The sequence below is a fragment of the Hyposmocoma kahamanoa genome, unplaced genomic scaffold, assembly GCF_003589595.1.
Source record: "Hyposmocoma kahamanoa isolate Upper Pololo Valley unplaced genomic scaffold, ASM358959v1 100021, whole genome shotgun sequence".
NCBI classification, from domain to species: Eukaryota; Metazoa; Arthropoda; class Insecta; order Lepidoptera; family Cosmopterigidae; genus Hyposmocoma; species Hyposmocoma kahamanoa.
This window is the reverse complement of record NW_020653200.1, coordinates 286,851-299,518: the sequence shown is the minus strand read 5'-3', so window position 1 is coordinate 299,518 and position 12,668 is coordinate 286,851. Positions and strand designations below refer to the sequence as shown.

General features: G+C 34.6%; 1 protein-coding gene across 1 annotated transcript; it reads right to left on the bottom strand.

The window, feature by feature from the left end:
- Positions 1-7,217: 7,217 nt before the first annotated feature.
- Positions 7,218-11,440, bottom strand: LOC113228504 (LETM1 domain-containing protein 1). The gene is made up of 4 exons (XM_026461840.1): positions 11,343-11,440; positions 9,700-10,068; positions 7,941-8,229; positions 7,218-7,541 (listed from the first exon to the last, which is right to left on the bottom strand). Exons 1-4 carry the CDS (start codon positions 11,438-11,440, stop codon positions 7,218-7,220), a joined length of 1,080 nt encoding a protein of 359 aa, XP_026317625.1.
- Between the last annotated feature and the right edge of the window lie 1,228 nt (positions 11,441-12,668).

The window sequence follows — 12,668 nt, the reverse complement described above, 5'->3', positions numbered from 1 at the left end:
GCGTAATATAAATACCAAAAAAAAAAAACATTCGAATTGAGAACCTCCTCTTGTTTATTGCAGTCGGTCAAAAAATATAATTTGAAGGTAAATTAAAAAAAAGAAAATATTTCGTAATATAAATCTAGCGATCTCTACCCATTTCCAACCTCAATATTGATATTAGAAAGAAATTTTCAAAAGGTTTCCAAATAGTGTAAGCCTTTTTGTTATTATGCATTGGTATATAATTAACCTAATTTACCAATAATCATAATGATGGAATTGCATTATCATGTAACCTAGTTACATTCAAGACGACTGTCGGGTACACCGGTTTCCATGGTGTCTTCATATCTGAGGTCCCGGGTTCACCAGGTCAATGTAGAAAAACTAACTTTTCTAATTGTCTCGAGCCTGGATGTTTGTGGCACCGTCATTGTTTCCAGTTTTTCCATAACACAAGTGCTTTACTTACTTACTGTGAGATCGAAGCAATGTAACGGATGTTGTCTAATTATGTCATTTCACGATAGTTTGTTTGTGCGAGTACGCTTGGCCGATTGAACAAATAATTTTGATCGAAGATTTAACTCGCAAAGAAAATGGCAGAATGTTACTATTACAAAATTTTGTACTTATACGCAATCTTTGCATGCGAAGCGCGTCTTGGTGCGCCGGGTACGGGCCAGCCCCAACCGCATCCTGCGCTCGATAGCGGTAAGGCTAGACCGTCCATACATGAGGCACTGTTGTGGAATGCATGTTTCCAGCAGTGTCTACGGAGTACTTTACTAATATTAGTAGCAAGTGGTTTACTTACACATGTGAATCCATGTTATTTGAAATAAATATTATCTAATAATAATAAAATGAATTATTATTACATAGTGCAGCCAGGGCAAATATAGTATTATCGGCATTTTAAGATACAAAATGGATTTTAGTACACATTTTTGAACCAAACCATTAATAGTTTAAAATCTATAAAATTATTTTTCTTTTATACTCGTATAACATTACGCATGTTCATCAAAAAATAAAAATTACTTTTTTTACTAATTTAAACTACAGCGAAAAATTACGACCGTATATTACCGTGGACCATGGCCGGTTAACATCAGTTTGGAGCCAAGCGTGCGTTTATTTTTTATTAATAAAACTACTCAACACTACAGTTACATTGATAAACATTCGCCTATGAACGTTCGCACTAATAAATCACCGCAGAAATGTCTTTCGCTTCAATGATCTATCGACTCAACGTGTTTCGATTTATCGAATTTTCGATTAATTGACAATTTGGGTCAAACGAGCTCCGCCCTTGTCGATCTTGCTTAGCAAACCCATTTCACGAAGCCTCTTAATTAACAAAAACATTTTTATTTGTAAGTACATTTTATTTTAACGTTTTAACAAAATACTGTTATAGAGTTGGAAATAAATATGCGTTTCGCATGTCAACATTAAAATAACAACAAACTTAAATATAAATGGTAGGAACCATATGAAGAGAAAACGCTAAGCATTTTGTAATATACAACAACCATATTTACACACACTCACGGACATTGAAAGCAAAAGTGAAGAGAACGATGAAGTAATTAATCAATTTCAAAATTTAATCAACAATCTTTAAAAAAAAACATTTGGAGCAAATGTTTTATTAAACCACACCAATTAACCGGTTTCAGACTAGGGAATTCCCTGTACTGTGAGTGCTGGACCAACAGAATTCACTCTGGGGAATACTAAAATGAATTAAATTGGTAATAGGGACCTTATCATCCAGCTGCAAGGCTACGAGGGACCATCCAATTATCATAAATATTATTAGGTGTTAGAGAGGAGATACCGGCATCGAGGGAAGATTTCTACGCGGCCACGGATAACGCAGTCAAGGTAGCAACGTACTATTCAAAGTCAATATAGTCTAAAAATAAAAGAAGCATTGACACGTTAAGAAGACCATCGAGCGCTCACAGTGCTATCCGTTGGTTGTGTCACCCTAGATCGTTAAATAAAATTAATATTTTGGGACAAAAACAAAATTCTTTACAATACAATACAGGCATTATTATCAAAGAATCCTAGCTTTATTCAAATTAAAATAAAAAATACAAAGTTGATTTCATAGTATAAGAGTCAGTATGGTAACTCTCGCCTATTTGGCGCGTAAATGCCTACACTTCGTTCATTCAATAGGGTTGTCACATTATTATTTTATTTGCACAGGTTGTAAACATAATTTGAAAAAAATTAAGATGTTCATCACAGTATTAACTACGCAATATTCACGTCTGTATTGAAACCTTTGTTAAATGCAGTAGGTACTTACGTATTGATTGGTGTTTTTACACCAGTATCGCTTATTGGAGTCTAGATTATGAAATGTTTAATATTTCGGAATTTGAGGCACTCTTGTTCAAACTACCACAAACACAATAAGAAATCTGTTTACTATTTGATGTTTTTTTACACAGAGCTACAGCTTCAATTCTATAATTAATATAGCGTGTGACGACCCTGTCCTATGCAACATGAGTGCACGCCAGATTATGCGAATGTGATCATAATTCATTTATCGAGTTTTTAGGTTTTCGCGATTGTTACACATAGGAAATGAAACTATTTTTCCGGATTTAAATCGCGTATTCACATTTGTTTTTTCAAAGGTTTCGGGCCTTTTACAGGTCCCATAGTCACGGTTGACTGCCCACTGTTTGAGAAAAAATAATAGACGCAATTGAAATCCGGAAAAATAGTTTCATTTCCTACATAATTCATTTATTTGTGAAAACACGGATTATTTGGAACTTGACAACAATGTAAGTATAGTTTCACGGTGTCCGGCCGAACATTAGGCACAAAAAAAATTGCAAGTGTTATTATATTATACATTTACTCGCATGCAGTTCAACAGACTAAACCATATAATATAACATGTTATTTTCTCTTTTTTCTTAAAACAATAAAATAAATAATAAAATAATAATAATATCACATGAGCGTGCACACATTGCACACATGGATTTAATAAGTCAATTAGCAATTTAGATGCAATGAAATGTGGGTCAAATTTTAAATAAAATAATTATAGAAATATAACTAAATATCAAAATTATAAAATTAGCAACGTATAAAATAGATATATAAACGTCAAATATCTGAAAATTAAGTCAGGAATTTGTCATGTGTGCGTTTGTCATATATACACGGCGCGTGGCGGGCGTGCACACATACAAGTCGCGCTGCTATGTTTGTATGGAGTTACCTTACTTGTCTTATTATAATTTATGTTAATTCATTGTCCGTGAGTGTAGTTATTTACACTCAATAAAATATATTAACAAAACAGCGATAGTTACATTGTTACAGATGGCGCTCCTCCTTTTCGCCAATAAATAATTACATATTAGACAATATTAGCAGGATACAACAATAAAATATAATATGGACACTCCAAATTTTTGTTAAAATAGTATATAAATATCATTTTCTCACACATATCACAACATTGTCCGTGTATCCAAATAAAAGGCCATTTCTTGGTGGTCATGCTAGAATGTCGTACTGATATGACTAATAAGCGCTTGTTCCCAGTTGTCACCACTGGCTTTGTTCCCACTAGCGACAAATGGGAAAAAAATCCCCTATGTTACCAGGTGGTGACAAACGGGATAAAAAGATCTGCTGTTACCACTGGCGGCAAATGGAATTGAAAGTATCTCAGTAGGTTGCCAGTGGAAAAAAAAACCAAATGGAATAAAAAATTCCAATTAATGTAATTTTAAAGCCGCCATCGAAAAGGAATAAAATAAAATTCGAGTTTAATGATAAAAGTATAGATTTTATTAACTTTTTTCCCCATTTGTCGCCACTGGAAATCGCCACTGGTAACAACTGAGACTTTTTTATCCCGATTGTCACCACCTGGTAACATATGGGATTTTTTTCCCAATGTCGCCAGTGGGAACAAAGCCAGTGGTGACAACTGGGAATAAGCGCTAATAAGAATTGTTCGTGTTGGTAGTCATAATTAGTCGGCATTAACACCCTTTAGACTTAAATAATAAAGTACACACTCGCTCAAAATATAACTCTAAGGTTACATTTAAGTTATTAAAAAGAATGCGACGCAAATCTCTTTATTATTTTTGCGTAATTGGCTTGGCAAAAGTGTGATTTTTCTTTTATTATGTGCTTACCCTGAAAGAGTGAGACATTGTATGAAATAACGGTTTCTTGATAGCGATCCTGCTAAAACAAAATGTTGAATAACTTGTCTCAACATATTCGAAACGTAACGGATTCTCTACACTTTTCGCTTCTAACTTTGCAACAGCTCCTTAGTCTTCAGGCTCTTTTTGATAAATGAAATATAACCTCTGTTGTATACTTTATGCACGATTGTACTATATTATTTAAGTTAAGAAAATTTGCCTACAGGGTGTTAACGCTCTGACTAAACATGACCACCAATACAATTATTATTGGTCATGTCAGTATGTCGCTAGTATGATCACCAATAAACAGCCCAAATAAGCTTTAGCTTAAGACCATCGGCCATTACCGGTTACCTTCGGATTTGTAGAGCGCTATTTCCGTCAGGCAACTAACAAACTAGGGACAAAATGTCACACAGGTAGTAGTGACAGTAACGGCGTTCTATAAATGCTCGACTTTTACTAAAACTATGTTGTTTCAGTAAACTGTGAATGTTGGTCTACCTGCGGATAGATCAACCTATCTGGTATACGAGTTCTTTCGCTAGCACCTATACATCTTTAAAGTTAACTGATGTTTTTCAAAGTGGTATACTATATTTAAATTGCCGACCTAGTATACTTCATAAAAAATACAAAAACTTAAGAGACACTAGGGCAAGGGTCGAAAAACCAAACTGCGATGTGACGTCGCGAGGAAGACTACGAGCTCGCGCGAAGCATCGCAAGAATTTGCGGATTGCTCCGCATCCTGAGATGTTAATTTTCTTTGTATTTTGTTCCTATACTTTCTTATCAATAAAAGCAGTGGAACACTCTTTTTACGATCCATGTCGCTACCTAGTTTAAAAAAATACGTTGAGTACGGTTGACGATCGTCGAAGGAACGGTCACCCGAGCCGTGGCAGTGAGACGCTTTGTTGCACGAAATCGCATCGCCGCAATCCGCAGTTTTGTGTTTCGACCCTAAGTGAACGTTAAATAGTATTATAATAGTATTATAAAATGTTAGAATAGTGAGGGCTCGTGCTTAAAAATATTAAAATAATAAAAAACTTTTCAATAAAGTCAATGTCGCAGGTAAAGAGTCACGGATGAGTAGTAATTAGAGAAATGAATTTGCGTCCGAACCGCACAGATGTGAGAACCAACCATACTACAGTCGTCACAGCGTAAGAGGCAAAATTTGACAGCTGAGGAAGACGATAGTATGTAAGTTTGAATGCAATCAACGAAACAGTAAACAAACAATTATCAGCCTATTTGGCGTTAAAAAAAATTAATTACTTATACGATTTAAAATATTTGAAGTACTATTTTCGCTGGAATTCGAAATAAAATGCAATTTCGAATTCGTCCTAAAGGTCTTAAAAACGCTTACGTCTTGAGACATTTTTTTTTTTAAATAACTGCCTCTTTGGCTGAACAGTACCATGTTGGACTGCCACGTAGAAGTCCAGTGTTCAATTCCCGGCTGGGGGACATATTTGTATGGCCTACATTAATTTCTCTCATGAGTTTGGGTGTGATTTGTGGATGTCTACCGCGATACAGGGTTTCTCTAGTGCAGGGCTATGAGTGTGTTGCGTTATTATTATTATTAAATAATGGTGTTGTAACCAATTAGTCGCTGAATTTCACAGAGGCAATTCAATTTTACTTCAAAAAATATTGACTTATTTAAATATTAAAGCAATAATTGAAGAGCCCAGTACTCAAAGCCTTAATGGCAGATTAATGTTTTCTTTTCTTATTTGCAAATTTTATTACTATATTGAGGTATACTCGTACTAGCTCAATTGATGATTTTGCCTCATCTTCCGTTGGAAATGAATAAGAATTTAAACTATGAAGTCTTTTTGTTTTGCCACAGGATTTTGGCATTTAACTACAGTTTGTCCTTGTGAACTCTGTTACTGTAATGCATTACAACGACATCTACCAGGTCACTATTGTAATAATTTAAAATACTTATTATTTATATTAAACTCTATAATTGCTTAAATAAATATTATAATTGTTCTATCTAGAACTGAAAACCAATGATCCGAAAAGTAATCTAAACGATTACATAATTTTAATTAATCATTTAATATGGTTACCAATATGTTTAGCACATCCCTATTAACGTTGCGATGACAAGTGTCAAAAGTTGCCTCTTATTTATGGTTTTTGGCTGTAATCGTATCGTCACTCCTCTGTATCTCTGTCTGTCTGTGTGTGTGTGTATGTTAGCCCACACTACCTTTGTGCATGTGCAGTATAAATTTATAAAAAAAAAACAATAATTCTGAAAGTCTGTAGGTTTTTTGTAGATTCTCCTCTCAGTGAATTCTGTCGAAATTCGCCGGTAAATTTTTGAGCAGAAACGCGTGTTCCTCAAGTTGACATTGGCAAAATCATCGATTAAAAGAAGTAGTGACAGTGAATTTACTAATATAAATGCGGGTTTAGTGTCTTAGCTCTAACCAATTAAGTACAGGTGTTTTATCAGTGTATGGTCGTCAACTTAAATATGGCATAGTGATTTCGCTTTGCGTTATAGCTACTAGGCCGCCTAATTTCGACGCCGTATATTTCGAAATAGTAAATACAACAAGTCGCCGAAATTACGCGGCTGAATTGCGTATGAAACTCTACTCTTAACGCCTTAACATGTTACTGATAAGTTGGTCCAATAGAAACATCCAGTATATAACCAGAAATAGAGACGAAATGTCATTTAATTTGTTTGAAAACGATGACAACTGCGCTCCGATTGGCAAGCCCGAATTCCAAATAATTGACGGGTGTCGTCAAAAAAAAGTAGTTCAAGAAAAGTGATAAAACATCGTCATTAACGCGCACGAAGCCAAAGCTATCACTTTTCAATATTGCACATGAAGTTTTATATATAACAAAAGGATATACTATAAATATAAATAACATCTCTTAAGGAACAGCACACAAATATGATATGTTCTACATTAATTTTATAATATTACTGAGCGTTAAAAAAATTATGAAATTACCTTAATAGATCAACACCCAATTCTGTGAATGGTTGTATGCAAAGAATATAGGACAATGTAATACTAGAGAGTAACTGTTCTTATCTACATTTTGAGATACTTGTATCCAGTTTTGAAGCCATTCTCTCATATCTTGATTTGTGAGATGCATGCTGTTCAAACCTCGGATGAGGCAGGCATTCCGTAAGCTCTCCGTGTTGAGGTTTTCAACACCACCTTCTCTTACTATAGCTTTATCCATTTCAATGAGAAGAAATGCTCTAAATTTAAGTTTGTTTTTTCTGAATATGCCTTTCCTTAGACCATGCATTTTGAGGAGATAGCCCTGAAAATAAGTAACAGTTGAAATATGAACTAATTAACAATAATAAAATAGTTTGTTATATTTATTAATACAAAGATCGATAACAAAAAAAATCCTTCGATCCTATTATTATATTTAATAGATTTCTCTTAGATGGGGCTACGGCAAAAAAGTCGTTCAAAATCTAAAACAAACATCAATCGTCGTAAGGTGTGCTGGTTCGTTCCATAGCTCAGTTGGGAGAGCATCAGGCACCACACCAGCCAGATAGAAAGGATTTTTCTTAGAGTACGATCTTTGCATTAATAATCATAACATAGTAGTGGTTATAGTATTTCCCAAAAAAGTTATGACATCATGATAGTAAAACGTGATATTCAATAAACTTAAAATTACAATATAATAGACCAATATTCATACCATATGTGAATAAGTTAAATCTGTTAACTGATATGGTTGTTTTACAAACAGATCTTTACATTCAAGAACATCCTTCACGGTGGGATGTACACCAGATCCAAGCAACGCTAAAACTCGTCTCCACTTTTCTTTAGTGTCCCCATCAGGTATAAAGTCCAATTTAGCTTGAAGTGCTCTAAATACGGGCTTATTGTTTCTGAGACGGTCTCTAAGATCTTGCACTGAGAATTCTGCACGTTGTTGTATCGACCAGAAGTGCGAACACAAAAGAGATTTTGGCTTTAAAAACCTGGAACAAATAATTGCGCTACAAGTGTCATAAAAATTACTTTGACTGGAAGCAATATGGACGAACAAATTACGAAAAACTACTTCCCTACGTGATATCAGTCTACATGGTTCTGTAGTAACTAGTCTGTCGTTGACATGTTCAGTACTCAAAGACCGGTTTAGATTATTTATAAAAATAAAATGCGTATTTTACCTGTAGGCGAGCTGAGTTCAGAAAAAAAAACGTGGGTTAATTAGGTGGGATATCAGAGGTCATCTATTTGCCAAGTTTTATTGAAATAGCGTAATACGTTACGTCATGGCAAAATACGCTCTATTTCTTTAGCATTTACGTTTTAACTTAAATGAATTTGGTCTACGCGGCGGCTCGCGACCGCGCGGTTGTATTATTCAGAGGAATTTAAATGTTGTTGCCTACTAAATAGAATTCAGATTCGCCATTAATGTACATGAAAGCGTGGTAACTGGGTAGTCGTCGCGCGGCGGCCGTGCGAAAACTTTCTAGTGTAACTGAGCACTTAGAGATGGAATATTTTATTCAAATTTTAATGGGACCACCCTTTCCAACAAAAAAAGAATAATCGAAATCGGTTAGCAGAATTGTCTGAGTAATCGCGCAACATAAACACAAAAAAATCGAATTTAGAACTTTCTCTTTTTTTTGAAGTCGGTTAAAAACTAAAGTACTCGTCACAGTAAATACGTGCTATATTGGGATAACTTCTGTTATATGCAGTAGATTGATATTTTTATATCAGCTGCAGTATCCTGATTATAGTAGTATGATCTTGAAATAGAAATGAAATGCGAGTTTGTATTACATACCTAACAATACGTTTACATATACAAAATTATAAATTTGACACAACAAAATATTAATACAAATATCGAACAGTTAAAAACAAATTCCTTCGACATCAGAGCCTCTGGATTAGAATCAGCATCTTCCAGCAAACCGTGCCAGTCGCTATACCAAATATGCCACGTAACGAACTTGCGGATCTTACGAGTTTTTCTATCTGCTTGTTGCAGAACTTTGTTTATGGTTTTTAACGACTTTTTTGGGAGACGCTGGTCCAAATCCAGCCAGGATCGCAGGAATTGTTTCTTAGTGTTCAATTTTTCTATTAACAATTATAACAAACTAGTAATTTCACAAAAATAATTGAATATCAAGGTGGTCAAACATCGCGACATTCAATAAACTTAAAAATGTAGAAAAATAATTTTAAACATGGAGTGGCGCGTGCAAACTGCGCTTTACAAACCGCAAGATTATGCCAATGCGTGCATCCATACACGGCGTGAAGCAGTAGTGCACATATAAACCTACGCTGCTACGTTAAATGGAGTCTTGTGTTGTCACTTTTTGTCTTATTACACTGTGCTAAAACTTCATCTTCCAATATTAATAAGGAAGTGTAAGTGAAATTTCCTAATCTACTATTATTAAAAAGAAATAACTTACGCTAAAGGAAATATAATGTAATTCCCAAATGGTATTGCTGATAGAAATAGCACAGGAGCTATTCTCCACATATCGGCAGGCATTTTTTGGAACAGTTCTATATCCTTGCGACTCATGTTCGAGAATCCTTTATCCTTTGTTATTTTCAACCTTAATGTTATGTAGGTTTTAAGATCACTGAGAAAGTCTTTAATACCTATACTGAAAACTCTGTACATTTTAACAGCTGTAGGGAATCTCTTCTCTAGTAATGTAGTGTAATTATTTACATAATCTATGTATCGTTGGACAATATACATTCTCACTTTCTCCTTTTCAGTTTTCAGTGCTTTTGTCTGTTTAGGATGGTTGACTGGGGCAAATCTGGAACTAATTACAGTTATAATTAGATTTATTCTATTATTATAGTAAGCAAACTGGTGTAGTTAATTTCAAAACACATTCAATGCAATACAACCTCCTCATAGTTGTGTTACTATAAATGAAGACTGACAGCTTGTTTTAAAGTATAATTTTCTGCATAATTATGATTTATGTTATTCTACAACACACCTATTAAAGTTTTATGGTAGTTGACAATTCTATTATTACCCTGTTTCATTGTAATGCATTATTTGATATTCTATATTGTATTATTAAAATGGCTTCATTCGCGCCCTGTGCAGTATCTCATATCTGCAACCCTTGATTGATTTATTGTGATCACTACTAATTACAGTTCGTAGTCAAGGCCAATAGCATTAAACAACTGAAGGATTTTCCTGGATTTGATTGTATGTGGCCTGTGCCTTCCCAGTACGGAACTTCATATCATCATCATTTTGTATTTTTCTATTCTCACTCAGCTCATAATTTCAAATATGTATAGATTGTCACTGGGTAACTTGACTGAAGAAAAACCTTATTTGAATATAATTAAGGTGATCTATTAATTGAAGAAGTATATTAATATCAATAAAGTTTCAACTGAAGTTTACGAAACAGTAAAAAAAAATGTGTATAATTCAGAGATTCTATAATACCTCATCATTCTATACAATACTGGGCTTCCTTAAGCAATGTCTATAATAAATCATATTTTTTAACTATTATGCACATTTCCTAGGCATTGTATAGAATGCTTAGGTATTGTTTAGAATGCTGGCTGTAGATTTGGAAAAGTATTAACTGTCTCCATGGCCAAACAGTTACGGTTCAATTCCCGGGCCAAGAGAAATATTTGCATGGGCTACATTTACGTCTCTTGTGAGTTTGGGTGTAATTTGTGGTTGTTTAAGGTGTCCATCGCACCCGTGCTACAGGGTTTCCCTAGTGCGGGGCTATGAGTGTGTGCATTATTATTAAATGAAAGACAAAAAATGTAATAAGTACTTCTGTTCCCTTTCCTGTGTCCCTTAAATCGTTTGCTGGTAATATACAGTCCTTCCAAAACAATATAAAACTTATGGGAGTCTACGCCATTAGCAAGGCCGGTACTTCCCACCCAAACATTGCTTATGTTAGGTAGATAGGCAGTTGATATTTCGCTTCGCATCGATAATGCGTGTCACTACAAGCGGTTAATGTGATAGACAAAGTTATATAAAACTATATCTAAATTTTATTTACAAGTTTAAGCTGCTAATAAGAATATGATCAAATACCTGTATTTATAGATTTGCCGGATGTTTGCCTTTATTAATGTGCTCGAGGTTTGTTGCACTATAGTCCTAGATACTGCAACTATTCTGTGAATAGCCATTTCTTTATTGTTCTTAAGAAACAAAATTAATAAAATTTCGCAGCTTCACGTGTTATGAAAATGTTTTTTGTCAATGGTTTCTAATTTGTCAATTGTCAGTGTCGTACTTGATTTCTTTTTATTAATAATTTTGCCTTGGATACAAGTCCTTTGAGCCATGTCTTCGTTTAATTATGTTTCTGTAAATATGGCCGCCAGAAAGAGGCTAGGCAACTTGAGGCGGCGTGCTTGGATTGACTCGGGATTCCTTAAAACGGGCCGATACAGGTATTTTAGTTAGAGATTCGTATAATTTCGCGTTTTAATCTTCGATTAGGCACAATAGCACTATTCTATTCCACTTTAAACTAGATTTCACAAAATAATTGAAAGTCAAAATAAAAACGACACTTTTCCCTCCAAAAGGTCCAGAGCGAATCCTGTCGAACTTGACAAATGTCAAAAGGACATTAGTTTTTTTTATTTGTCTATGCTTTTCCAATCTTCAAAGGTTTAGATAAAGGTTTCTAGGATAGGCAACCATGAAGGTACAGTCAAGAGCACATCAAGCTTGACACTTTGTACTTAGGACCGTTCTTATTCGTAAGCGACATAGAGTTGGTTTTAAGTCTTAAGTGGCAAGCTTCACGTGCTCTTGACCCTGCGCCCTGTGCAATTAAAAAATACCACCGCCCGCAACAATGATCTTATCACTGCCATTTTCTTACATATCATTGGCCACCGCACAATAAAAACTACTTTTTAATCGATTTTGTTCCATTTCCATTATGGAATTCCTTGTCAAGTGCTCCATGAAAAAATTATGTTGTCTTGCGCCATCCCAACTTGTAGAAAAAAATTCAGCTACGTCCGTATGAACGTATTGAATATACCATTCGTTACTACCGGCTGGTCGAGCTCCGGATAAGGCGCATCCCGCAGCATAAGCATACCCCGTAATCTAAACCCGACCATGTGCCACAGGCCGAGCCCGACCCCATCGTAGGTGGGGTGCAGGACTCTTTCCATAATATAATAAGTCTATTTTTTATAATAGTTGCTAGTTTCCTATTTTAACATATTTGTAGCACAATTATCACATTGATTCAATTTATCGATTACATACATTATAGAAAATATTTTATTATTTTAGAGAGATTTTAAATTGCATAGAATTATCGATCAAGATCATAATTATAATGAATGAATGAAATCGTGACGAAGTTGTATACATTTCGTGAGACAAACA

Bases quoted from the DNA above. Each gene is read 5' to 3' on its own strand.
- LOC113228504 (XM_026461840.1), bottom strand. From the start codon at position 11,440: ATGGCTATTCACAGAATAGTTGCAGTATCTAGGACTATAGTGCAACAA. The intron at 10,069-11,342 runs GTATTTGATCAT...AACTGTAATTAG, and splicing joins CGGCAAATCTATAAATACAG to TTCCAGATTTGCCCCAGTCA. The intron at 7,542-7,940 runs GTATGAATATTG...ACTTATTTTCAG, and splicing joins ATTTAACTTATTCACATATG to GGCTATCTCCTCAAAATGCA.